The sequence below is a fragment of the Pipistrellus kuhlii genome, unplaced genomic scaffold, assembly GCF_014108245.1.
Source record: "Pipistrellus kuhlii isolate mPipKuh1 unplaced genomic scaffold, mPipKuh1.p scaffold_m20_p_18, whole genome shotgun sequence".
NCBI lineage: Eukaryota > Metazoa > Chordata > Mammalia > Chiroptera > Vespertilionidae > Pipistrellus > Pipistrellus kuhlii.
The window spans coordinates 16000798-16027165 of NW_023425493.1; the positions used below are offsets into that span (position 1 = coordinate 16000798).

Below are 26368 nucleotides of genomic sequence, written 5' to 3' on the forward strand. Positions count from 1 at the left end.
ACATCTTTTCCTACACTTCACAGACTAACCAAACGCTTCTGATATCCTGAACTTCCTTAGGAATACCAGTTATCTCAACAATTTCTAGTGTGCAGATTTTCATCAGAAAAGTTATGACAATAAAGCATTTTATTTTTAGCCAATGGCTAATCCAGTTTCAATGATCTTTCGTTTACCTATGGCCATTAAATGTCCTTTAGTTACCATCTGTCCAGATTCCGGCCCCGTCACTAGCAGTGACAGAAGTTACTGCATGAACTCAGCACATAAGTAGTAGGAAAGAGTTACTAGGAAGAGGGTAGCAGGGAGCCTTGGCGGATAGGACCGACCACAGACATCCTACTTTTAACAGAAAAGGCTTGTTTTTGGCCTTCAGATTATCTTTAGAATTATGAAGCTGGAAAGACTTGGCCTTGGCTTCACTTTTATAAAAGATGAAAATGGGTATTTAAATCAGCAGGAAACACAACAAAGGAAATAGTTGAATTGCTCGATTCTTTGCTGAAAAGAGCAAATAAACAGAAACTGTCGGGGAGAGTACATGGGAGAAGACTAACTGTGTGGAAATGAATTCAAATGAATGGCCACAGATGGCACAAGCTTTTAAATGCTAGAAACTGTAGGGTAATGAGTGTATGAGGGTGAAAAGGTAAATAAAACCACCACCAACACACCATCCCACCCCAACCGCACCAGGGGTAACCTTAGAGGTCATTCACTGAGTGACACGGAGGAGAAGGTGGCTCTGAGGAACCAAGCTAGGCAGAAACCCGTCATCGAACGCAGCACCCAGCTTACCAGTGTGGAGGCACCAGGAGCTCGGCAATAAGCCAACAGGGTCCGTGGTGACTCCACAAACTGCACCAAACTGCGCTTCCTCCAAGGCAGAGTCTCCTACCTAATACTATAAGCTTTTTCTTCCTTCCTTTCTTCCTTCCTTCCTTCCTTCCCTTCTCTCCTTTCTTCCTTCCCTTCTTCTTTCCTTCCCTCCTTTCCTTTCCTCTTTCTCTCCTTCCACCCTTTCTTTCCTTCCTTCCTTTTTTCCTTCCTTCCTTCCTTCTTTCTTTTCTTCCTTCATTACCTCACTCCTTTTCTTTCTCTCCCTCCTTCCTTCATTCCTTCCCTCCTTCCTTCCTTCCTTCCCTTCATCCTTTACTTTTATTCTTTGTCAAACTGAAGACTGATGAGGCTTTAATCAGTTATATAGAAGAGGCCATGGATTGACATTATAAAGATGCAACAAATCCTAAAAAAATAAAATGCAAAATAAATTTTAATTTAGGGAGAGAGAGATGGATAAATAGATTGTGGTAATCTGGGGGAGCATCAGATTTTACCAAAGTTTCTTCTATAAAATGAGTGGGGTTAGCAATCAGTGACCTCCAAGCGTGGTGATGCCAGCAGCCAGGATAAACAGTGTCAGTGTTCAGAAGCACTGAGAAGGAGGAGGAAAAAGACCAGGACACCTAACCATAACATTGCTTGTGTCCCTAACAACACAATTATGAGTTTGACTACTGTTGTCTAAAATACAACTCTGTAATCAGTGACCTGTGGGTTCCATATTTACTCCCTCTCCATGGTCTACAGAGTCAATTTGTTCCCTTCGTAGAGAAACAGAAGACTCAGAAAAAAGAAAGAAACCACCAGCCCTCCAAGTGCTCGGAAGCTGAGAACCAAGCAGTGCTCGCCACTGCACAGGGAGCCTCCCGAGATTTCCTCCCCGAGATTTTGCCTCTGAGCGTGACACATCAGGCAGTGCCCCGGACAGTGGGCAGCGAGGGAGGCTTTGCTAGTGTAGACACGGGGAGGCCTGGCTCGAGGTCCCCAGGACATTTCCCCCAAAGAGAGAGGATGACGCTGGCCCCAGAAAGCCAGAAGGCTCTGACCTGTTCCTTGAAACCAGGCACCTGAGATACATGCCTGCCAGGCCTCCTCTCCCTTCCTCCCCCCCCCCCCCAACCCCCACACTGTCCCTCCTGGGTGACTCTCCCCTCCACCCCACCCTCCCTTGTGACTCTCCCCTCCTGCCCTCTCTGTTTTGCTGCCACCTCCATTCAGCACCCATCCCTTCCTCAATTCATCACGACTTTAGCCTCCTTCTCTCTCCACCCTCCTCCCCCACCCCCCACCCCATCTAGCTCCTTTCCAGCTGTCAGTCATCTTTCTAAAATGCAAATCTGACCATGCCACTCTGCCGAGAGCAGAGGGACTGCCAGAGCACTCAGGACAAAGCCAATTCCACAGCGTAGCATGCCAGGTTCTCGGGGACAGGCTCACACCTTCCTCTCTGGCCTCCTTCCTGTCACTTTCCCATGGTGGTCTCATCCCCAGCCTCCATGCTCTCCCCACTCATCCTCATTTAACTCCTACTCACCTGACAACTCTTCACTGCACAGCCTTTCTGAAGCGCCCACCCCCCACTCCCATCTGATTGACAGGGCCCCCTACAGGGCTCCCCTAACACAGCGTGGATCTCCCTCACGTGGTGACACTGATCACACTTAACACAATGCACTGTAACTAGTCAGTCTCCGTCTGTCTCCCCTTTCCCTGTCAGCTCCTTATGAACAAGAGTGTTGAGTTTTACTTTGGAGTCCCAAGATTTAACATAGGGTCTGGCATACAGTAGGCTTTTGATGAATAAATGAGCACTCTCAAAGGTGAGGTTAGCAGACTCAAGTACAGATGACAGAAGCATGCAAAGAGACATGCAACTGTAGTGAGGGGGTCACACCAGATGTGCTTACTAGCAAGCAACCCAGAAACTACCCTGAACTCCACACTCCAGCTCAACTCTGTGGAGACATCCACACCCATCAGCAGGCACAAGTGAGCCAGCTAAGTCTCTGATGGAATAAATGAAACATCATTTAGTATCTTCCCTCACTAAAGCAATCATTTCCTGGCTTTGCTTACGGAAATCACTTTTTTCTATAAAAAGCATATCATAGTAGAAATTCAAATGTTTTGTTACTTTAGCTTATTATTGCACATTTTAATATAAGACAGTCATTACCAGACTCTGATTGACTAGAAGGGGGAAGCATAAAAAGTTATGTAAGCCATAGAAAAAGGAAACTACAGGAAGGGGACAGTAAGATAGTGACCAATGGCAGTAAGCGACAATGGGAAAGGCACAATATATACCAATTGCTCTCCTTCTCTTTCTAAATTGAAAGCTCCAGCCGAAACCGGTTTGGCTCAATGGATAGAGCATCCGCTTGGGGACTGAAGGGTCCCGGGTTCGATTCTGGTCAAGGGCATGTACCTTGGTTGCAGGCATATCCCCAGTAGGGGGTGTGCAAGAGGAGCTGATCGATGACTCTCTCTCATCCATGTTTCTAACTCTGTATCTCTCTCAATTCCTCTCTGTACAAAATCAATAAAATATATTTTTAAAAATAAATAAATAAATAAATTGAAAGCTCCAAGAAACTCTCCCCTTACAATTTCATGGGAGTAAGAAGGAAACATGTTTATAATATAGGTTTAACAGATGTATAGTTTAAATAGAAAAAGTTCCTGCACCGTGGCCTTTTATATTTTGCTATTACCTTATGTATTTTGAATTCAGCTGGGTGCCCCGTGGGTGGCTGAACTGAAATGAATATTCTTGATAACAAGGCTAACCAGTCCTTGCACAGATCGATCCCAACAGGTTTGGGAAGCAATGAAATGACCCAACTCACTCAGGCAACTCAAATTTACTTTTTTTTTTTTTTTCTTTTTTTTTTAATGGTTTAGGCTACTATGTTATTGGGTTATTTTAGAAACATGCTCCCAAGGTCAAAATGAATAATGCCAGTTGGTTCATTTAAGGATGGTTACTAACTTTTGACATTTATATTCTAAAGCCCAAACTAAACATTCCCATAGACCAGAATAATGCAACCCAAGGGCCAGTTTTCCTAGATGAAAACAGAGATGACCAACTATAAACGAAGGCTCTCTAGGGCTTATCTCCTTACAGCTCTGAGATCCCGCTCCTGCGCTGCCCACCACACATCACTGCAATGCTCGCCAACATTCTTTAACTCTTCCGTGGCCTGTCTTCCTTCCATGTTCAGCAATAAGACAAATAGCCTCACTTGAATTTAGGTTAAACACATTTTCCTGGACCCTTTGTCTGTCATATTCTAAATACAGCAGAATAGGCCCTTGTTAAGAACCTTACCAGTTGGCCCTGACTGGTTTGGCCCAGTGGATCAAGTGTCAGCCCGCAGACTGAAGGGCCTCAGGTTCGATTCCAGTCAAGGGTTGGGGGATAAAAAAAAAAAAGAACCTTAACAGTTGGAGTAGGTACATTGAATATGGTACATTTCCTGCTTCTAAAGAACACTGACATTTTCTTAAACCATTTCTACATTTCATGTCAATGTATAATCACAATGCTGGGACTTCTTGCTTGTAAAAGGCACTGGAGGATTCCCTAATTACTTCACTGCCATGAATTTTTTGTTAAAATGAAGAATCACTATTTTTGTCTGTGCCCTGCTTTGTTCCAGAAAGGATGTAGTAAGATAGCTATTGATATAATCATTACCTAATTGATTTTTCTTGCTCCCTTGCTCCCCTCTTCTACTTTATAAGCTAATATCTTTGTGCTGATTTCTTTATGAGTAACCATACATTCATATTTATCAAGACAGTATCTGTCTCCCATAAAGGAGTGAAGCTTGATCTGTTCATTCAACAAACTGTTACTGAGTTTCTGCCAGCTAGATGGCCACAGATGCCACTTCACCCAGCTGATAGCATGGTGGGGACACTCAGAACAAACAGGCAAGTACAAGAGTGAGATACATGCATGGCAGAGGGACAGAGAATGCTTCTGGGCCATGCCCCATGGATGCCTCCTCCAAACTTGGGAGATCAGGGAAGCTTCCCAGAAGTGACATTAGTTGAAAACGCGAAGCATTATAAGCAACATGAATAGTAACACCAGCAGAACACCAGGTGGAATCAACTAAATAGTGTACCTAAGTGAGAGTCTATTTCTGAGTCCAGATATGACAAGTGGTTATCTTACCACTGTCCCCCATGTGACCCATGGACTGGCCACAATTCACCCTACATGCTATGTTCTGTAACAAATTTCAAGTTCCTTTATTTCTAAATATTTCTGCTTTCTCTGAACACAAAGTGTGTTTCACTCTTTACCAGCAACCCAGCTATGAAGCATTTCAATTCAACCCAACAAGGGCCTGTGCGGGAGACAATGTGATAAACATGGGTTGTAGGGAGGGGAGGCGCTGGGGACCCAGCGCAAGGACCACATAACCATAGAAGCACAGAACTGAGAAAAGCCCTGTGACTATCCACTGACCATCCCATGCCCCACAAACCCTGCAGAGGTGATCCAACCCTCCCACTCCTGCTTGTGAAACAAACACCCCCACTCTGGACTTATCTGAGGTTAGATACATTTTTCTGGACTCTGTGTCTGTCTTATTCTAAAGACAGCAGAATGGGCCTTTGATAGCAAGGCCCCTTACCTAACAGTTGGGTCCTTTTCCTATGTCCATTTGAATATTTCCTGCCTCCAAAGAATACTAACATTAGTTTAAATCATTTCTACATTTCACATCAATGTATAACCACAATGCTGGACCAAAGAAAAATAATCAGTTTTGACCATTTGCTTTTCCAAAAATCATTGGACATTCTACAAGCTAACTGAATAGTTGGATGAAATTACTTTTTTAAATCTCTTCCAATCCTGAGATTTTATGATTCTATGACATCATTGGAGCCATTCTTCTTTGAGGGCTCTAGCCCAGTAAAATTATTCCAGTCTATGATGTTATTATAGAATAAGTATTGGGTTGGTATTTCAATAATATTTGGTTTTTTAAAGTTACCAAACATAATCTCACTGTCAATGAGTAAAGCTGCAGCTACATGTATAAGTGAACCTAACCTGGGCCACACTCGGTCATGTGATTTACAACCAAAGACAGAAGGTTCTACTTCAAAAGATAACTGAACACAAAATTTAACTAAACAAGAGAATGCCCTACATGTTGTGGATGGTATGATACTTCACATCTAAGGGTGTAAAATTATTTTGCTATTGCCTGGCCAGTGTGGTTCAGTGGTTGAGCATCAACCTATAAACCAGGAGGCTGCAATTCGATTCCTGGTCAAGGCATATGCCCGGGTTCCAATGGGAGGCATGCAGGAGGCATCTAATCAATGATTCTCTCTCATCATTGATGCTTCTATCTCTCTCTCACTCTACATCTCTGAAATCAATGAAAATATAAAATTGATATTAATTAATTAATTAAATTATTTTGCTATCCTTCCCAAACTGAATCTAATTAAGTTTTGAGACCTGAGTACTAGAAAATATCAAAATTGCATTAGTCTTTTAGGCTTTTTTAAATAATTCTTACAAGCTGTACAGCGCACCTGGGAAGGCACATGAGCATTTCTTAATTATTGTCAGCTGAATCCAGTGGCTCTGGCAGACCCATGTCCTGGAAACACAACCTTGCCAGAGGCACTAGTGTTGTCAGTTTGACCTTCAGCCCAGGCGCCAGGGGGTGGGTTTCATTATCTAAACCAGTAAAGCACCAGGAATGAATACAACTCGGGCCACCCAAGAATGCACATAATGTCCTTTGTCTTGGGCTTTAGTAAAATTTCCTGATTTTGTATAAATTAAACAGACTGTATTGGCTTTCGGTCCCTCTCTCTCCATCAGAGGACAGTGTTCCCACCCAGTCCCAGCTTTCCCTACTGTATTTGCATCTGTCTCTTCATTTTCTCAATCCCCCGTCGCTCCTACTCAGGAACCAGATCACTTTCTAGCTGCGCTGGACTCAGAAAAGAGAGAAATATTTGTAACAGGCATGTAAAGGAGAGCTATGCTCACCCTCTTGTGCTACACAGCCTCATACATATCTTTGGCACACCATGCTTTACGAATCCAAAACGGAAAGCATATTGATAGGATACACATCTCCACAACCAATATCTCAACTTGTAGCTCAAGTGATTATTCAAAACATAAAGAAAAGAAGCCACCTTGCTCAAGTCCTTCACCAGGTGTGCAGTATCCAGGGTACGATTACACCAGAAGTATAGTTGCTCTTCTGAGCCAATATTCTCTTCCACTACTCTGGAAAAAGTATTATAATTAAGGCTATTCCTGACAGCAAGCAACTAACCATCTGGGTTCAAACTTTCTAGCTGTGCGATCCTGGCAAATAATTCAACCTCTCTGGGCATTCATTTCCTTTGGGGGTGGGGTGGGGGGGGATATGATGATGATTCCACCCTCTCCAGAAGGTGGTTGTACTATTTCAATAATTCCCTTACATAAGCTCAGTCTCTAGTTTGCTTTAAACCAGTTGCTTTAAAGAGTTTTGAAAGGGATACTAGAATACAGGGAAATAAACATGGAGAAGCCACTGACTCCTAAAGAGAGAGAGTTTGGAATTGCTATGGCTCCACTGGTTGAGTCACATTTAATTAAGTCTGGAGTTTCCAAGGACAAAAACATATCTTTCCAACAGAGAGAGACATACACACACACACGCACACGCTAGTGGGATCAGCGTTGGAGAGTTCCTAAGAAGTTGCTCCTCAGGACTGGAGTAACAGTGAATAGGACTCTGTTGAAATGGGAGGGAAGGGGCAGATTCCTCCATCAACTAGAAGCAATTTTTTTACATCATCCTCTCTCTCAATATTTCAGCTCTACTGCTCAGTCTGGGTGAACCAACTCTAAACACTGTATAAACTTGGGAACACTGGGAGAGGGGGAGAGAAGTGGAGGCCAGTGTACAGAATGGCCAGTGAGACTGCTACTAATACTAAGTAACTGTGAACATCTCAATGAACCATACTGGGTGCACTTGGGGCTACAGAGTTAACCCCTCCACTTCCCCATGACTGATTCATTGCTGCTATGTTTGGCTAAAACTAAAACTGTCACCCAAGCAACATCAGTCTCATTAGAAGAAGAGGAACAGCCAGCATCAGCAAATACAATGACCCTTTTGAAGGCAGCTGGTTCAGGACCTGTGAATCATTTTGCAATACCCGGACAGGACAAACCACATCAACACTACATCTAAACAAAAAGCATATACACAGCCACCAAAAACAAAGTGATGACTTGTCAGCTCTCCAGTTCTTCTTTCCCTAGCAGGCCTACTGGTGATGCACCTAATTAATTTTTAAATCATATTCAGAGTAAGTCTCTGACCTGTCCAATGAAGACCTCAAGTCAGGCCACACCTGCAGATATCACAGTTACTCTCCTAGTGGGTGGGACCTCAGACCAAAGTACAGAGCAGGAAAGACCCGAGTTGAAGCAGCTGGGAAAGCTGAGAGCAATGAAGGCCTGTGTCAGGAGGTCAGCAGACCAGCAGACCCGGCCAGAGGAAACTGTGGCTGCTGGCCATCCTGCCTTCAGTTCTGGGTGTTACAAGCCACATGCTGCTTCTGTTTTTTTTTGTTTCTTGTTTGTTTGTTTGTTTGTTTAAATATATTTTTATTGATTTCAGAAAAGAAGGGAGCGGGAGAGAGAGATGGAGACATCAATGATGATGGAGAATCATTGATCGGCTACCAACTACAATGCCCCCCACTGGGGATCAAGCCCGCAATGTGAGCATGTGGCCTGACTGGGAATTGAACCACGAGCTCTTGGTTTATAGGATGGTGTTCAACCGCCGGGCCACTGAGTTTTCTGAGATCCAAAGTCAATAAAGATTGATGCAAGTGCATAATCTTCATTGCTCTCAAGCCCATAACCAGTGGAGCCTAAGTGTGGCTACTGGTAGAATAAGTCCCAGTGAAAGAACATTCATTCCCTCTATTCGTTCTCCCATTGTCTGTGCCCTGCTTTGTAACTAGTGCCACCTCTCACTGCTCTCTCTCAGACCTACTTCCGGTTCCAGATCAAGAGCTCCTTCCTTCTGCCACATGCTGTCGCTTGCTCAACTAGTGATCCTGTCGCCAAGCTTTCCATTTCTCACATCTCCTAATTATTTGGGACGTGTTGAAGGATCCATTTGATGATAAGGAATAACCTCACATGATTCCACTCAAGATTTTAGAATCTCATTGGGGGGGAGGGAGATATTGCTTATGGAGGCAGTGTTTCTCCCAAGGCCCAGCAGTCTATGTGCACTACACATGAGCCGAGGGCATGGCGCATGCCTCTGCCTCCTCATGGACTGTAGAAAGAGGTAAGCGTGGGACATCTGCCGCCCCCCACAGGAGGTAGATTTGGATGGTCTGTCCCCTGAGCATTCTGGGTACTCCACAAATGTTGGAGTAAGAGAGGGGCTGTCAGCATCAGCAGAAGGAACACCCGGAGAGAAAAGGGTGCCATTTGGACAAAACTGCTTGTGGTTCTTGTCTATGAGAGTGCTACTTTCCGGTCCTGTTATTCTGTGTCACCTTCTGCTCCTCCGACCCAACTCCATTTGCCAAATACCTCAAGATGTTTCTAAGAGGTTCTGAATTATTGAGGAACCTTGGAGAAGATGCTTTGGAAAAATTAAGTGCAAAAACAGACAGCCCTGTACAGCTGGTGCAAACACTTGGTCACTGGCAGTTTCTTTCTAAGGCGGAAAGAGAATGGGGGGGAGAGGGGAGAAGCCAGCCTCTGCTAAATAATAATGAGATTCACAGAACAACACACACAGCAACTCCAAAGTTCACATCTCCCCAGCTTTACTCACCCCTAGCCATCTTGCTCCTTTATTGGCAGCCTGTTGAATCTGGACTCTTTTCAGGGTGACATGGTAAACAGCTCCTTCCTCTACCTCTTCACCCCAGTCCTGAATCGAGCTCTACCAGGGGATGGGAAAGAGAAAGAAAAGGGTTTTTTGTTTTGTTTTGTTTTATTGTCCGCCCCCCTCGCTGCAAACCGCAATCTCTCCCAGCTGCGTTGCTGCTTACCCCAGCACTCAGAGCAAAAGACAGGCTGTTCAAAATAAATATTCCAATCAGAGCCGTGCAAGACACATTGCGATAAAGGGAATGCTGAGATTTTCTTGGCCCCCGGCCCTTTCCTGTGGTATCAGGATCCCCGGACTTTTCCACTTAGTTCTTTTCCTAGACTCACTCACAAATCTTAAATAATTTTTTAAGGCGTGTGTGTTTTATTTTTGTGGGATTGTTGTTGTTTTTTTCTTCTTAAAGAAACTGTGGTTTAGTCCTGATTAACTTTTCCTCCTTAAAGGAAAGAAAAAAAAAACTGAATCGTTGGTAGAAAAGAAGTTTGTACTTTCAGAAGTGGCTCAGGGATTTAGGCGAACTGCGCTTTAAAGTCAGACACAAACAAGCATTTAAAATGCCAAGGGCCCTGACGCTTTGGAAAGTCAAACGCTCCCCATCGCCTTTTTCTCCTCTGATTGTTGGGGGACCCAAAAAGTTAGCGGGGCCGGGGGTGGAAAGTTTTGATTTCCATAAAATCATCTGGCAAGTGCAGAAGAAGCGACACAGCATCACGCAGCTTCTAGTAAAACGTGTGCACGGACTCCCGGGTTTCCATGTCCCGGGCTGGGCTTCCAGTCTGGGTTCGAGAGCCGCCGCGCACAGAAGCGCTCCGCGGCTCACCCAGACTCCGTTTCCTTCCAAGTTGTCCCTTCCGGACCTACATCTGCCCAGACACACCGAAGGCAAGTGCCAAGAAAGGAGGACTCCCCGGCAGGGAGCAGCCCCGCAGAGCCTAAGGCACCCAGCGCGGAGCAAGAAAGCATTAGCGCCGAGCAGGGACGGACGCTCCGCTCACTCCGAGGGAGTCCCGATCGCGCCCCGAGAAAGCAGAGAGGCTGCCCCAGCAGAGCGGGGAGAGGAGGGTTCCGTTACCATTTTAGCTTGCCAAAGCAATTTCATTCTCAGTGTTCCCTCCGGTACGGGGACGCGGCATGGTGCGCCCTGCTCCCAGGCCAGCGGGGTCCCTGCGGTTCCGCCCGGCGCCCCGGCCCCGCTCCGCTCCGGGCTCCGCGCTCACACACGCGCTGCGCTGCCCGCGCCGCCGGTGACTCCGGCCACAAAGGCAGCGCAGCGAGCGAGGGAGCGAGGGCGCCGCAGACTCCTCCCCACGCCACTCCGTGATGTCAGGCTTTCCTGTTTGTGCCTGGGAGCCACGCTCCCCTCCTAAACCCCAGGGAGAGTTAGCGGGAAGGGCTCTCTCCGGCTCTGCAGGTGATCCGATTTCCCCCGTGGTCAGCTGGGGCCAGAAAAGGATCGGGAGCGGTGTAGGGGACAGAAATGTGTCTCCCCCCTCCGCTAAAAGAAATAAAGGAGGAGGAGTGCAAGAAGGAGGGTGGGGGGAGAGGATCGGAAAACATGTTATCTGCCTGTTACCTATAGGATGTCCATTAAATCTGGGCGATCCCAATGAGTGAAGCAATACTAGAATGCAGAAAGTTTTTTATTAAGGAAAAAAGGAAGGAAAAAGGAATTGTTCAGAGGTTGTATACAAAACCTGTGCCCGGGGTATGAACCCTGGTCCGAATCATCATTCTACATACAGGAAATTACTCTGGACTCTACCGCCCATTACAAACCGTAGGTCATCCCACAATACCTGGCCGTCGTGGGAGGGAAGGCAGAAAGGGTTTTGCTGGGACTGAGTGAGTGGAAAGTGGGCGGGCAGTGGCCCCTGGGGCAAGTTTTTGTGAACTGTCCCCACCTCCAGTGTCTGTACTGTGGGAGCACAGCAGGATAATAACCACAGGGGAAAAGCCATTCATGGAGAGCCTGCCAGGGGGAGTTTTGTCATAACAGAAAGATCTGCTCTCAGGACAAAAGATTATGGCCATTTTTAGACTCCACCGTTAATAAATCAACAGCAAGATACCAGATGACAATGCAATCAAACTTTGGCACATTGTGGAATTCCATGCCAACCATAAAACCTTTAGGGCTCATGCCATTCACCCCTAAATGAGTTTAATCGCCTTTTGTGTGTGTTTTTAAAGATCGCTCACGAATTGCCATGGTAAGCATAAGGTAGGTTCTGGTTAATAATAAATATAGCAGGAGCTGTTGGAAAAGCTAGAGCATCAATGTTCTGACGTTCCCAGGAATGCAGAATAAATGACACAGTGCGTCAAGGAAAAACAAAAGGACATCAGGACACTTGAGGACATCTTGAAGTCACTCAGCCAAGGTCTCCTCTTCCAACCAGAACCTCCAGGGCTCAGTAACTATGGAGGCAGGAAGACCAGATCCTTCTGTGAGCACCATGACAAGGCCCCCAGAGTCCTGAGGAAAATCATGTGGCAGCCCAACCTCCTGCTACCTCAGCCATCCTCAGGCGCCAGGACCCCCCTGGAGAACCTATTCAGTGATTCTAAAGACCACAATGTCCCTGAATTAACTTCACCATCGCTGTGAATTTAAAGATCACTGAAGATTTTCAGGGATATCAAGCTCTTTCTTTGCCCTCGCCCCTTCCAGGAAGCCTTCCTGGACAGGGAAGTTAATGGTAACTCAGATCTCACCACCTTCTCCCTGGCTGGCCACCTGGTGGGGAAAGAGAAAAGGACAGTCTTCTAGCAGATCCAGCTTCAGACCCACGATCTCATGAGGACAGAACTTTGGCTCTACTTCCCTGTGCTTTTAATTTCCTCATCTGCAAAGTGGGATGAACGTCTACCTCATAGCACTTGAACAGGATGAAATGAAATAGGTTTGCAAGCCTTCTAGCACTTGGTAAGTGATCAAAAAAAGTTCCATTCCCTATCATTGCACTTCCTCCCAAACTGTATTTTCCCAGACTCCCTGAAGTTCTGTTTGTATGCCATGTGGGGTAATCTAAAATGATGTCTTCTCGCAGAAGTTATCATTTCAGAGGGGTTTTCCCAATGATAATTATTTGTATTTATACCTGATAAAGAATGTGATTTTGTCCAAATGCTGATAAAAAAAAAAAAAAGGCTGGTTGTTGGTTTTTTGTTGTTATTGTTAATCCTCTCCTGAGCATATTTTTCCATTGATTTTTAGAGAGAGTGAAAGGGAGGCGAAGAGACAAAAAGAAAGAAACATCAATGTGAGAGAGAGATATCGATGGGTGGCCTCCTGCACATGCTCCCACCGGGGTGGGGATGGGATCCCAACAGAGGTACCTCCCATGCCCCTGTGCTCTTGACCAAAATTGAACCTGCAACCCTTCAGTCCATGGGCTCACGCTTTATCCACTGAGCAAAACTGCTTTTACGCTAGATAGAGCAATCTAGTATTGCAGTTTATAATTTTTAAAATATTTATTTTTAAAGATTTCACCTGCAGGCAGCTCAGTCATTGTTACCTTCTTACACATATCTTTGGGTGGAATACTCCTAGTCAATATGTGGGAAGGATAAACCAACAAGTCATTTATAACTAAGTTTGAATTTATTTACCAAATTAGTGTCTCCATCACCTACCACAGTGGTCAGGAAACTCATTAGTCAAAAGAGCCAAATATCAACAGTACAACAATTAAAATTTCCTTTAAGAGCCAAATTTTTTAAACTTAAACTTCTTCTAATACCACTTCTTCAAAATAGACTTGCCCAGGCTGTAGTATTTTGTGGAAGAGCCACACTCAAGGGGCCAAAGAGCCGCATGTGGTTCTCAAGCCGCAGTTTGCCGACCACGGACCTAGCATGATCCTAAGAAGGCAGGTCAAGTTTTATTAAAAGGAGATCAATAATATTTTAAAGTTTTTAGTGTACAAGTCTCTGCTCTCCTTGGTTAAGTTACTCCTGAGTATTTTATTCTTTTTGATGCTATTGTAAATGGGATTTTCTTAATTTTATTTTCATTGTTAGTTACAGAAATGCAATTGCTTCTTATATATTGATTTTATATCCTATAATTTTACTGAATTCATTTATTAGTTCTAACAGGTTTTGTGGGGATACAAAAAATGTGGAGCAACATCTCATGTTTATGGATTAGAAATCTTAATCTTGTTAAAATGTGCCTACTACCTAAAGCAATCTATATATTCAACGCAATCCCTACAAAATTCCAATAGCATTTTTTATAGAAATAGAAAAAACAATCCTGAAATTTATATGGATCCACAAAGGACATTGCTTAGTCACAGCAATCTTGAAAAAGAAGAACAAAACTGTAGGTCTCATACTTTGTGATTTCAAAACAGTACAGAGCTACTGTAATCAAAACAGTATGGAACTGGCATAGAGACAATCATACAGACCAGTTGAACCTAATAAAGAGCCCAGAAATAAACTCATGCATCTATGATTAACTGATCTTTGACAAGGGAGCCAAGAATGCATACTGGGGAAAGGATGGTTTCTTCAACAAATGGTGCTGGTAAAATTGGATATCCAAACAAAAGAATGAAATAAGACACTTATCTTATACCATACAGAAAAATTAATTCAAATGGATTAAAGACTAAAACACAAGGCCCGGAAGTGTGAAACTCCTAGAAGAACACACAGGAGAAGCTTCATGTCATTGGTCTTGGCAGTGATTTTATGGACATATTACCAAAAACATCGACAACAAAAGTAAAAATAGACAATAAGACTAGGTCAAACTAAAAAGCTTCTGCACAGCAAACAAAGCAATCAGCAGAGTGAAAAGCAACCTATGATATAGGAAAAAATATTTGCAAATAACAAATATGATAAGGAGTTAATATCCACTATAATATAAGGAACTCCTACAACTCAACGGCAAAAAAAGCAACTGTACTTTAAAATAAGTAAAATACTTGAGTAAATATTTCTCTAAAGAAGACATACAAATGGCCAACAGGTATATGAAAAGGTACTCAATATGGCTTATCATCACAGAAATGCAAATCACAACCACAATGAGATATCACCTCACACCTATTAGGATGACCATTATTTTTTTTTAATGTTGGCAAGCCCGGCCAGCATAACTCAATGTTTGAGCATTGACGTATGAACCAGGAGGTCACAGTTTGAGTCCCCTTCAGTGCACATGCCTGGGTTTTGGCTCCTTCACCAGTGTGGGACACAGAGTGTGGGGTATGCGGGAGGCAGCTAATCAGTGATTCTCTCTCATCACTGATATTTCTATCTCTCTCTACCACTCCATTCCTCTATGAAATCAATAAAAAATATATTAAAAATACACATGAATAAATAATAATAAATGTTGGCAAGGATGTGGAGAAAAAGGAATCTTTGTACTATACTGTTAGTAAGAATGTAAATACAGCCATTATGCAAAATAGTATGGAGGTTCTTCAATACGTTAAAAGTAGAACTACCATATGATCCAGCAATCCAACTTCTGGGTATGTATCCAAAAGAATTGAAATCAGGATCTCACAGAGATCTGCATGTTCCTGTGTTCATTGCAGCACTGTTCATAACAGCCACAATGTGGAAGCAATCTTAATCTCCATCAATAGATCAATGGATTAAAAACCGTGGTATATACATGCAATGGAATGTTATTATATGCCCTTATAAAACAAGGGCATCCTGTCATATGTGACAACACAGATGGACCTTGAGACATTATGCTAAGTGAAATGAGCCAGTCACAGGACAGAACTGCATAATTCCATTTATATGAGGTATCTATAGCATTCAAACTCATAGGAGCAGAAAGTAGAGTGGTAGTTGCCAAGGGTAGGAGGGGAGGGGGAATAAGTTGCTGTTCAATGCATATCAAGTTTCAGTTATGCAAGACGGAAAAATTCTAGAAATCTACTGTACAACATCATAGTTAATAATAAGGCACCTAAGAGAGTACTTGGAATGTCAGAGGCCTTGAATAAAAACGTATCTCCTTCCACCCCCCTCACCCCCTACATTCTCCCAGTCTCTCCCTTTAATGTAAATCTGTGTTCATTGATTTTTCTATCTCTCTGATAGAAAACAGTATAGTACAAAGATTCCTTTTTCTCCACATCCTTGCCAACGTTTATTATTATTTATTCATGTGTATTTTTAATATATTTTTATTGATTTCATAGAGGACTGGAGTGGTAGAGAGAGATAGAAATATCAGTGATGAGAGAGAATCACTGATTAGCCCTTGGTTTGCAGTCTGCCGGTTTACATGTTTGCTTGGGTAATAGTTTGGACTGCATGACAGAAAAGAACGGGCAGTAGAAGAATAATGCATATTGTACTTGGATATATAGGGTGAAAAACTTGTCCTTTTTTTTTTTATTGACTTCAGAGAGGAAGGGAGAGACAGACATCAATGATGAAAGAAAAAAAAATTATTGATCAGCTGCTTCCTAGATGCTCTCTGCTGGAATAGAGCCCACAACGAGGGCCCTTGACCAAAATCAAACCCAGGACTTTTCAATCCACAGGCTGACACTCTATCCACTGAGCCAAGCCAGCTGGGGCTGAAAAACTTGTCTTGAAGTCAGCAATATCAGTATGGGATGGTAAGAAATGGGAAGGCCTTGGTTCTGACCTCAAACTCATTGCTGGACTATAATTTCCTATGCCCAAAGAGAAGTTTGGAGAATAGTCCTAAGAGATCAATAATAATAACACTAATAACAACTACAGCCATAGCAGCTAAGTGAAGAAAGCTAAATAAGTGAGAGGTCAGGATTTCTCCTCCACACCTCAGGGCTGTTGAGTGCCTGTTGCTTCTACATGCCGGCAGCCTTACCTAAAGTGACGAGTCTGAAAACCTTTTCCACCTTTGAAAGGAATTGATGGTAGCCATTTGGCAACATTTTATTCAGAAACTACACCTTCAGCTATCTGTAAGTCCCAAAAAACTTTTGATGGAGGACATAAGCAAATTAACCTTGCTTTTTTTAACTCCTTTCCCCAACAATATTTACGTACTGTCAAAAGGCAAACTACTGTTCTTAGGTCAATGGGCCATGTTGCTCACCAATTTACTTCATGTTCCACTTCCCACTATCAGCTGGGCAGCCTGCCAGAGTTGTTTGTAGCTATGCTGATTGGGGTTGTCCTGTTTACCCACTCTTCTCTCTCTCTCTCTCTCTCTCTCTCTCTCTCTCTCTCTCTCTCTCTCTCTCTCTCTCTCTCTCTCTCTCTCTCTCTCTCTCTCTTTTTAAATATATTTTATTGATTTTTTTACAGAGAGGAAGGGAGAGAGATGGAGAGCTAGAAACGTTGATGAGAGAGAAACATCAACCAGCTGCCTCCTGCACACCCCCTACCAGGGATGTGCCCACAACCAATGTACATGCTCTTGACCGGAATCAAACCTGGACCCTTCAGTCCGCAGACCGACGCTCTACCACTGAGCCAAACCGGTTTCGGCACCCACTCTTCTCTTAAACTTCCAACCTTGCCTTGCAAAGGGTAAAGACCCAGGCATGCTTGGTTAAAGATGAACAGACCTCACCCTGGCAAAGTGGCTCAGTTGGCTGGAGTGTCATCCCATACACCAAAAGGCTGCAGGTTCAATTTCTGATGAGGGCACATACCTAGGTTACGGGTTCTATCAGGACATGTTTGGGAGGCAACCGATGATGTTTCTCTCTCACATTGATGCTGTTCTTTCTTTCTCTCGAATCAATAAAAAATATCCTTGGGCAAGGATTAAAAAAAAAAAAATACAGTCCTCTAAATACTCTTTAAGCAGTAGAGAGTTGCTTCTATTTACTGAGGGACAAAAGTAATTTTATTAATTATCACAGAGATATTATAAAGTATAAATTAAAATCTCAATGCTATTATTAAGTTCTATTTAAGGAAGCAATTCACAAGCCAATGTTAGATGCACCTACTACAACTATAGAACAGGCTGCCCTGGGGGTAGAAAGTGGAGACAGAGGAGATATAAACATAGCCCTGACAGATGGCAGCCAAAGCAGGGGATTCCCCTGGTCATGATGACAAACATTTTACCAATTGTTGGTGGTTACTCTTAATTGTTGATGATGCTCCCCCGAGGAGGAAGTTGGTTACTGGAATACTATGTGTAACTTGGACTAATGAGCGTTATTCCTCATCTAATTATAGATTTCTGTTAAAGAAAAAAGGACAGCTAGAAATTTGTTCCCTTGATTGAAAACATACAACAATTGGCTCAGACATGAGGCCAGGTCTGTGTAATACATAATAAAACATTCTGCAAAATGGAAAATAGGGACCTGATGCCATGAAGATTTTGACCAAAATTACAGAAGGACTCACTGGGCAATTAGCCAAGTCATATGTTGTTTGGGGGCTAAAGGAACCTATTTTTTCCATAAAAATGATATTGAAAAGGCATTGAAAATCCAAATAAGTTAGAGACTAAGTGTGGTGGCTTTGAGTCCTGTATGCATCACTTCTGAGATGAGGTGTTTAACATCTCTAAGCCTATAAAAAATAGGGATACAAACATCTTGGCTCATAGTGAGAATTAAATAAGATAATCCACACCAAACCCTTAGCACAGTATCTGGTACCATGGTTACTACTCAATGTTGTCTAGTAGTAGAAGCCATCGTCATCGTTGCCTTGAACATAACCGGGTCACTCCATCACTGAGCCTTTACACATGCGCTTCTCCCCTTTGAGGATATCCCTCGTTCTTCCTTTCTCCCATCCCAGTTAAATTCCCCAAGATGTGCTCTCATGGCACCATGTTCCTCTCTTTGTAGCTCTATCACAGTTGTAATTTTACATTTAATTGTAAGATTATTCGGTAAATGTCTGTTTCCCAAACCCTACAAAGTCAGAGGGAATGTGTTTTTTTTCTCACCACTGTATTCTAGCAGCTCACACAGTGCCTAGCACAGAATAGATGCTCAATAACCATTTGATTGATTGACAGCTAAATACGTAGATAAATGCCATGCTACAATTCAGTAAGTGCTTAGTGACTGCTGTTGAGTCATATAAATGAATCACTCAATATTGCCTCCACCTCTAAGTTGCTTATACTACTTCTCTACAAGTAGAGAAAGGACATAAAGGGAATAAGTGAAAAATGGACTTTACAAATCCGTAGATCAGAGAGTACAGATTAGGAAAGTCGGCAGACTGGGCAATGTGTCACCGAGAGGACACGGAAAATTGGTCAGGAGGCCCTGCAGATAATTACAGCCTTTATCAAGGCTGTGCCAGATACAGCCTTTAAAGAAAAAGAAATATGGACTGGGAGGAAGAGAGGGAAGTCTTCCAGGGGAGAGGATGGCAGGTTCAAAGGATGGAGAAGTGGCTCATACAGTCCAAGGAAATAAGGTTTGGATAAAGTAGCTGGTTGGTGAAGATTCTTGAATTTTTCTTAATAGAACAATGAAATGATAAAGCAGCTGAAACCGGTTTGGCTCAGTGGCTAGAGCATCAGCCTGTGGACTGAAAGGTCCCAGGTTCGATTCCAGTCAAGGGCATGTACCTTGGTTGCGGGCACATCTGGTGGGGTGGGGCTGGGGGGTACAGGAGGCAGCTGGTCGATGTTTCTCAATGATGTTTCTAACTCTCTATCCCTCTCCCTTCCTCTCTGTAAAAAATCAATAAAATATATGTTTTTAAAAATGATAAAACAGAGTGTGAATAAGATGATTCTAATAATTTCCCATAGGTTGGCTTAGAGTAGGGGTGTCGAACTCAATCAGAGAAGGAGCCAAAATCTAAAATCCAGCCTAAATCGCAGGCCGAATGGTTTACTGAACAGTCATAAACTGTCATTGTGATGGAAACGCAGCGGAGTGCAGTGATGACAGCGCGGTGCGGGCCACATTGCAAGGCCTGGCGGGACGGATTTGGCCCGCGGGCCTTGTGTTTGACACATGTGGCTTAGAGGGAAGAAAACATGGAGATAGGAAGCTGTTGGAGTAAAGGACATGTCAAACAGTTAACACCTAGGTTGAGACAAGATTTGAAATAAAGAAATGAATCTCAGTGATTTTTTTAAATTGATATCACAACCTGATAATAGGCACCATATTGCAAGTAAATAGGAGAGGAAAAAATCCTACAAGGTTTTAATACTGGGACACTGGGATTGCAGTAGAAACATGAGAATAAAGAGAAATGGGGGTGGGTTCTGCTTTGGGGAAAAAAAACATTACCAGTTCAGTTCTGAGGAGAAAGAAAACAGACATTGAAGAGTGATCAGAAGGAAAGATAAAGACTAGAAATGAAGAGAAGTTAGTTGCAAGTTGATATGTACATAAGGAAGTTGTTTGAAACCATAAATCATATCATTCCTCCTCAGGCGAAAAGAAACAGAGTCTCAAGAGGCACCCACAACTGAAGAAGACCAAACAAAAATAAGGAGAGAGAAGAGCATGAGGAAGAGAAGAACACAGAGAGTTGTGAAAATTAACTTGGAAAGGAATGCTCATGCAATTAAAAATTCTCAAATGCTAAAATCAGCCTTGGGATACAGTCGGTGGACTTTAGAATACTGAAAAGGATGAGATTTGCCTTTCTTGCTATCACAAAAAGTTATACATACTTCAAGAGGACTTCCCCTGTTTAAAACATACAAAAGTGTTTTTTTATTATTATGGCTAGTTATTCTATTCGATGACATTCTTCAATAAAATGTAACCAAAGTTAATTGAAAGCCTTAGTGTGGTCAGTTACATAACACCAGAATTGCTGAATAGCTTAAACGCAGTGTTTTCCCAGAAATAGTTGTCTTTTGGATGAAACCATGAATGGAAAGTTTCTGCCTTAAAGGAGAAGTGTTGAGAAGGTAGAGAGAAAAGGAAAACATACATAATGGAAATATAACTATAACAATAATTAACCAAAACACTACAAATATTGGTAACTATTCACACAGGGACAAGCAAAACAGAAAGAACTTTACCACTTGAGAGAGTTAATTGTTGGTTGTGTATCATGTTTTCTTAAAAATCAGAAAATATCTCATATAATGCCTTTGCCAGGAAAAATATTAGACAGATCTTTGGTTCTTCTGATTTTCTTGTTCAACTGGCAGAATCAACTGAGACAAACCCACACTGATCCTGTTTTGTCTAAGAAGTAAAGTGAGGTCTGCAGAATGAAAACGTGTTCAGTTTGGGGCTGGAGGAGGGATGTGTCATGACCTTGGTTTATTCAGCTTCTTCTAGTTAGGCAAACAGCTGCTGCTCTGGAAAGCTGCACAGAGATCTCACTTCCACCCTGGCTCTTCTGCCCTTCCCCTCAAAGAGGACAGTGGGAAGAAGAGAGGGAAGGAGAGAGAGAATGATATATTTTTAAATTATGAGATAGATTGACTCCATCAAAGAAGCCATAGGCCTGACGTTACAGGAGCTGAGCAAGGCTGTTGAGAACAAGACATTGTGGGAGGGGAGAAATGATAGAGTTGGGTGGCCTTCATCTCAAACCTTAATCATAAAATCTAATGATTTCTCTCCAGAATATCATAAACCCAACAGAAAAGCATGGTACAATCATAAGTTATATGGCCACCTTATACAAAATAAGTAATATATTTTTTTTCTTATAGCCAAATAAGTAATGTGTTTAACATTATTCAAAGGAATTTCTCTCCCATAACTTGCCAGGATGTCCTGCTGTGACGTTCGTGTGTCCTGTGCCTGAGGAAACCACACCACCCTCGGTTGAAATGAAGGCTGCACACACTTAGCATGAGGACCAGCTGGCATTCTTGGCATACATACCCACCTCTGGCTAAGTTTTTAGCCTGCCCCCACCCAAAAAGGCTTAGGGGTAAAGTGGGGATTGGGAAGTGAGCGGAAAACCCCTCGATTTGATTAGTTCTATAAATTTATAGTAGGCTCAAGATGCCCTAAGAAGGTCCAAAAGGCCCTAGAATCAGTTCCAGGTACCAAAAAGAAATTAAATTCACTTTGTGTATTGGTTCCAAAGATTTCAAAACAAAATTAGGCCTGCTAGGATTTTGGCATGTCAGTTAACCATGTGGACAAGGGCATCATCCTAGGATGGTGGAGCAACAAGACAGACAGAACCTGGCCATGGCCATCATCTCACAGAACAAAGCTGCCACATACCAGCCTTGGACTGCCTATCTCTGGACCAATTCATGAGAGAGAGAAGTAGAATTCCTTCTTGTTTAAATTGTAGTGAAATTGGCTCTCTCAGTTACATGCAGCCAAATCTATATCCCAGTTAATACATTTGTTAAAGGAACAGAAATCAGTAAAGATAAGAGTCACTTTAGCCAAAGGCTAGATGATAATTCTGAAATTTACTCTGATGTATTCTGATTCTGAAATTATTCTAGGCTTTGAAAAAGAGTATTTTACCTACTTATTATTAACTCAATGAATATGCAATAAATATTTGCTGAGTGTCAACTATATATCAGGCACTGTGCTAGGCAATAGAGAAATAACTTTTGTTTCTCTCTCTAATCTGTGGTGCTAACAGATTAGAGAGAGAAACAGACAAAACATGTGCGTTACAGTATCACAAATGCTGAGAGAAAGGTTGCTATTAGGATTCAGGGATGCTTCCCAAAGAGAATGATCCCAAAAGTGAGTTCTGAAAGATGTGATGGAATTAGAAATAGCACAGGGAAGGGTTGAGGGTGAGGGGCAAGCGACCAGGCGAAAGGAACAGAATAGGGAAAAGCCCAGGACTCAGCGGGATCACAGGTTGAACAGTCTCCTAGGCATGGCCCACTAGCTCACCACACATACCACTCTGACTCTGGTCAGCCCTGTGAATGAGTGACAGCCCTGCTCAGCTCCTGTAGCCTCAGGCCTATGGCTTCTTCGATGGAGTCAATCCATCTCATATTTGGTCTTCCCTTTTCCTACTGCCTTCTGTTTCCCCAGAATTACTGACTTTTCCAAAGAACCTTACCTTCTTATGTGTCTGAAGAAGGACAGCTTCAGTTTCGTCAGTTCACTCCAGGACCTACTAGCTCATCTGTCTGGTGGTCCAGAGTATCCATACAGCTCTCCTCCAACACCATATTTCAAATGAACCCGTTTTTTCCCCATCATTGTCTAACTTTCACATCCTTACATAGTAATTGGGAATAGGTTGGTACTGTATGCCTTTTTTCCCCAAAAAAATAAGTTAGCACTATATCTTCATTTTGTGAGTACTAATTTGTTTTAATAGTATAATATACTAACTGGATATATGTCCCTTGGACACATGAAATATGCTTTTGTTTTATTTTATGTAATCCCATTATCCTATAACTAATCCTCTGTGAAGGCTCAGATAAATAAATGACTATTTTAATGACTTTAACAGAGCACATCCTATGTGTGAGGCACTGACCTGTGCTGTACATACTGAGTCCAAAGTAAGAGAGGCAAAGAAGGAAATTAAAGAAGTAAGCAGGCAAGAGGGGAGGGCGTTATTGTGGGCTTCTATGGAACCAGCCAGACTCTAAATTCCAAATCAGATTGTGAGTGTTGAAATTTGTCCCACTTAGGATGGCTATCCCAGCACATCCCAGGTAAGAGTCTGGCATGTGTCTGGGGGAAGAAAGGGAGGCCTTCTCTCAAGTCCCACCTTGGAAATACTCAATGTTAGTGCTATCCCTGACCAGAGAATGGGAGAGAAGACCAGAGAGGGGGATCTCTTTACAAGGGGTGGGGGTGGGGGTAGGGAGGGAAGCAGTTTTAAAAATACTAAATGCTGTGAGCCACCTGAAGGAGACTTGAGTATGAACCGAATTTCAAGACAATGAGAAAGGGTTCAGGGAAGCAGAGTAGGAGAAAAGAGCAATCCAAGCAGAGGGAAAGGCATGAGCCCAAGCAGAGAGGTCAAATGCGAGGTCATCATAGACCAGGCAGAGGGAAGGCAGCCACCCAGAGAGAATGACCTGCTTGGACACAGGCCACTGTACCTGTTGCTCACTCTCTCACCAGGAAATTCCATGAGTCAGATTGATGGAAATACATAACTTCACCTAGTGTCGATTAGCCAAGTTCCTCTGCATTAGAGTGGTTTGACCCTGCTTGAGGTTGGTGAGAATTAAGTGTAATTTAGCTACCACAGCATGACTATCACCTAAGTGCGGGTATGCATATTTTTGTGTTGGTAATTACTAATGCTTTCTTGTCACTTTACAAAGTAATTCTACATATATTAGTTCCCTTAATCTTCACAATGACTCCAAAAGTAGAGATATTATTATCTCCACTCAGAGTTCTAGATTACAAAGACAATGTAAAGGAGCCATGTCTTGGACCCAAGTCTTTTAAATTCAAATACCATGCTATTTTGTTCATAGGACATTTATTTGCATCTTTGCTGTTGCTTACATTATTTAGGGCTTAAAGCACCTTATGAGTGCATGAGCTCTTCATACCCATTTATAATCAGGCGTGCATTCACACAGTTGCCTGCACTCAAGAATTATGATGTCCATTCTGGCTCTTTCCTGAGTGACTTGTCCTTTTCATTCCCACTATCCTGGTTCAGGTTCGTGTTGCCTGGCACAACGGCTCCGTTCATTCAGTCATACAATCACGTAGGCAGCCACTATGCTTCAGGTACTGTGCTAGGTGTTGGCGATCAATACAGTGCCTCAGCTGTCAAAGAACTTACAGTGCAGGGAGGAGAGACATGAGTAAATAGGACCTTTAGAAGAATGTGAGACCATTACAATGGAGTAGCCACATGGCAGGGCCCTTAGCATCATGGGCAAGCACCTAATCCAGAGTTAAGGAGTCAGGAAAGTCTACAGCTCAAACTTTAATAGAAAGCCAAAGTTAGCAGATAAGAAGGGTCAGGAAAGGGAATGGCATGAGCAGAAGCATGGGTGTCAAAGAAAGCAAAGTGATTTCACAGAGAGAACGGGATATAGTTTGATATGCCTGAAGGATGAGTGCAGTGGGAAAGGCTGTGGGGAGCTGAGGTAAGTGTCAGATTACAAAGAGATTGGGAGCCATGTTAAAGAATCTGGATTTTATCCAGAATGTAGAGACCATAAAGAGGTTTCATGTAGAGTTACACAAGAAGACTTGCATTTTTAAGAGATCTGACTGTGACATGGAGAAAAGATTGGAGCAATACTGCCCCCAAAGAAATATAATCTGAGCCACTTATGTAATTTCAACTTTTCTAGCTGCCTAGTTTAAAAAGAAACAGATGAAATTAACATTTTATTAACTAATATTACCAATGTTAATAATATAGTTTAACTCACATTATTAGAAAGAGGTACAGCCCTAGCCGGTTTGGCTTAGTGGATTGACAGTTAGCATGTGAATGAAGGGTCCCAGGTTCTATTCTAGTCAAGGGCACACACTTCCAGTCATAGACTCAATACCCAATCCATGCAGGAGGCAACCAATCAATGTGTCTCTCTCACAGTGATGTTTCTCTCTCTCTCCCTTCCACTCTCTCTAAAAAGCAATGAGAAAATATTCTCAGGTGAAGATTAACGAGAGAGAGAGAGAGAGAGAGAGAGAGAGAGAGAGAGAGAGAGAGAGAGGGGGATAAGGAAGAAAGAAAGAGGCGGGAGGGCAGGGAAGAAGGGAGGAAGGGAAATGTGAACACATTGGAGAAGTATTCAGAAAGGGAAATAGTAGAAATTTATTGCAAATGAACTTTAGTTCATTTTACACACTAGGGTCGAACTAATCTTGCTGAAATATAGCTGTGATTAAGATACTCCCTTAATTTTTCCTTTTTCTTTTTCTTTTTTCTTTTTACCTTTTGCCTTTTCCTACCAAATAAAGCCCAAGCTCTTTAGCCAGCATTGGCCTGAGCCTTTTCTCCAGTGTTTGCATCCCCCCATCCACACAGCTGGGCCTCTCTCTCCACTCCCACCTGCAGAGACATCCCAACGTCCAAAAGCAGGCATAACCTTACACAGAAGGAATGAGAAGACCTCAGCTCAGCACTCTGGGATGTAGCGTCAACCGTTCCCACTGCTAGTCAGGCCCGGTGTTCCAGGTCTGACTCCTGGCTTGGAACTCTGCCCGGTCCCTCTGGGGTGGGGGCCCTGCTTCTTGCTTTCCATTCTTTTCTTTCCTCCTTCCAGAGCTTGGAAATCTGCCCATGAACCTGAGCTCAATGGCTGGAGCCTGCTGAGTGCTGACTGACTTTCTTATTCCCTTATTTCTGATTACATTTCTCAGTGCCACCTGTCCTAGATTGCCCAGTACCAGCACCTCCAAGCCTGAGACTTGTCTCCCACCTTCCAACACCAATTCTACTTGGTGCCTGCCTGCCCCTGTTTCTGTAGACCTCTGCGTATCACTTCGAATGCCTTGTCTGCCACCTAGGTTTCCTCGCAGCTCTTGCCCCATCCCCATGGGCAGATCGAGCCAGTCTGCCCTGTCTTCTGCAGGGAACCAGGCCATTTCTTACAACTGACATTCTAAGTCCTGCAGATTAGAGTCCCACCCACCAGGAAACTTCTTTCTCACTAGGCCTGTGTACACTTGACTCCAGTCAAAATAATCTCACTGTTGTTTGCTAGTTATGCCCCACACCTACAGACCTCTCGGATTTATTCCTGTCAACCACTCACCTGAAAA

At 43.1% G+C, this 26368-nt stretch overlaps 1 protein-coding gene across 2 annotated transcripts in view; it reads right to left on the reverse strand.

Annotated features, from left to right (window-relative positions):
- RGL1 (ral guanine nucleotide dissociation stimulator like 1) overlaps positions 1-26368 on the reverse strand; it is a 212049-nt gene that overhangs the window by 103203 nt on the left and 82478 nt on the right. The window contains exons 1-2 of one of the 2 annotated variants that reach the window (XM_036442505.2): positions 10840-11073; positions 9708-9818 (exon numbers count right to left, since the gene is read on the reverse strand). In XM_036442505.2, the coding sequence (XP_036298398.1) occupies positions 9708-9818; positions 10840-10866 (138 nt within the window). In that variant the 5' untranslated portion in view covers positions 10867-11073. Of the gene's footprint in view, positions 1-9707; positions 9819-10839; positions 11074-26368 lie in introns of those variants that run through there. The other variant, XM_036442504.2, reaches the window with a different exon arrangement.